Source organism: Acanthisitta chloris, unplaced genomic scaffold (genome assembly GCF_000695815.1).
Source record: "Acanthisitta chloris isolate BGI_N310 unplaced genomic scaffold, ASM69581v1 scaffold10291, whole genome shotgun sequence".
Lineage (NCBI taxonomy): Eukaryota > Metazoa > Chordata > Aves > Passeriformes > Acanthisittidae > Acanthisitta > Acanthisitta chloris.
The window spans coordinates 4055-5293 of record NW_008656492.1 but is presented as its reverse complement, the minus strand read 5'-3'; the positions used below and the strand labels follow the sequence as shown (position 1 = coordinate 5293).

The 1239-nt window shown below is 52.0% G+C and overlaps 1 protein-coding gene across 1 annotated transcript in view; it reads left to right on the top strand.

Annotated features, from left to right (window-relative positions):
• LOC103811390 (tropomyosin alpha-4 chain) overlaps positions 1-544 on the top strand; it is a 6382-nt gene extending 5838 nt beyond the window's left edge. Inside the window, exon 7 of the mRNA XM_009084361.1 lies at positions 240-544. Within this exon, the coding sequence (XP_009082609.1) occupies positions 240-322 (83 nt within the window). The 3' untranslated portion in view covers positions 323-544. The remainder of the gene's footprint in view (positions 1-239) is intronic.
• The last annotated feature ends 695 nt before the right edge of the window (positions 545-1239 follow it).

Genomic DNA, 1239 nt, shown 5'->3' with positions numbered 1-1239 from the left:
GACTGGCCTGGCTGCCCTGGCAGGTCCCAGGGCGGCTGGACTCATCCATGCCAGAGATGGGGCTGCTTGTGTGGGCTCTGCTCCGCAGGGGACATCCTGTTTGGCTGGAGGCATCACTGTACTGAAATGTGTGTCTGTGTGCGTGTGTCTTCTTGGTGTGGTGTGTGTGGGTCTGGTTGTACCTTGGTACACTTGGGCTGTGTCTGTGTGTGTGGCTGCGTCTCCCTTGTATTCAACAGAGACTCTAGCCAGTGCCAAAGAGGAGAACGTGGGCATCCACCAGGTCCTGGACCAGACCTTGTTGGAGCTGAACAACCTCTGAGCTGCCTTGGAGAGCCCCCATCCCTCTTCCCTACCCTACACGTGCACCCCACTGGCATGCTCAGGATGTCGTCAGCTGAACTGCATCTTGGCCAAATCCACACATCCATTAAGAAGGGAAGCTCTGCAGTCTTACACTGTGGTTTGGGGATATCTTTTCTGTGCACAGCCTGACTGGCTCTGTCCTGTCTTCATGTCCAAATATTAAAGCAGTTTGACAAGATGGATGACTGTGTTTGGTCCTTGTGGGCAGGCGCAGGCACTGGGAGATGAGGTGGGGATCTCTCTACCCAGTTCATGCAAGGAGGCTCTGCATGGGCCCAAGTCCAAGGTGGATATGGCCAGCATATGGATGTCTTCTGCTTCCGGGGGGGGCTCAGAGTGATAACCAAATGGTTTGGGTAGTGTTCTCATCATTGCTTCCTTGGGATGCAGAGGAAACCTCCATGTCTCAAGCTCAGTCCAAACTCACCATCCTCTTCAAGTACAGAGTGAAAGACTATATAACTGGCATGTTCCCTTCCCTGCTTGGCATCTGGGGCAGCCGAAAGGTCTTTGACCTGCCCACGGAGTCTGCTTCAGGGTTCATGTTTATGACACCGAGGAAACATAAGAGCGTGTGACCATGCACATGTTATTAGTTATGAGGGTCTTCTCCATGTCTGGGGTTAGCTGCCTACCCTGTGTACTAGTTGTATTTTCTATTACCAGTGACTGAATGCCTGCCTGAGGGACAGCTGTATAAACTAGCAAATACTAATGCAGTAGACAACTGCTTCCCAAAGTGTTCAGGAAGTTTCCTCCTGGCTTGCTGTAATTTCTCCAACACAAATTGAAGAGCTGCCGGATGTGTCTCATCGCTGTCACCAAAACAGGCTGGAACTCCTGGGGATGCTCAAAGTCACGATCTAGTCCTGC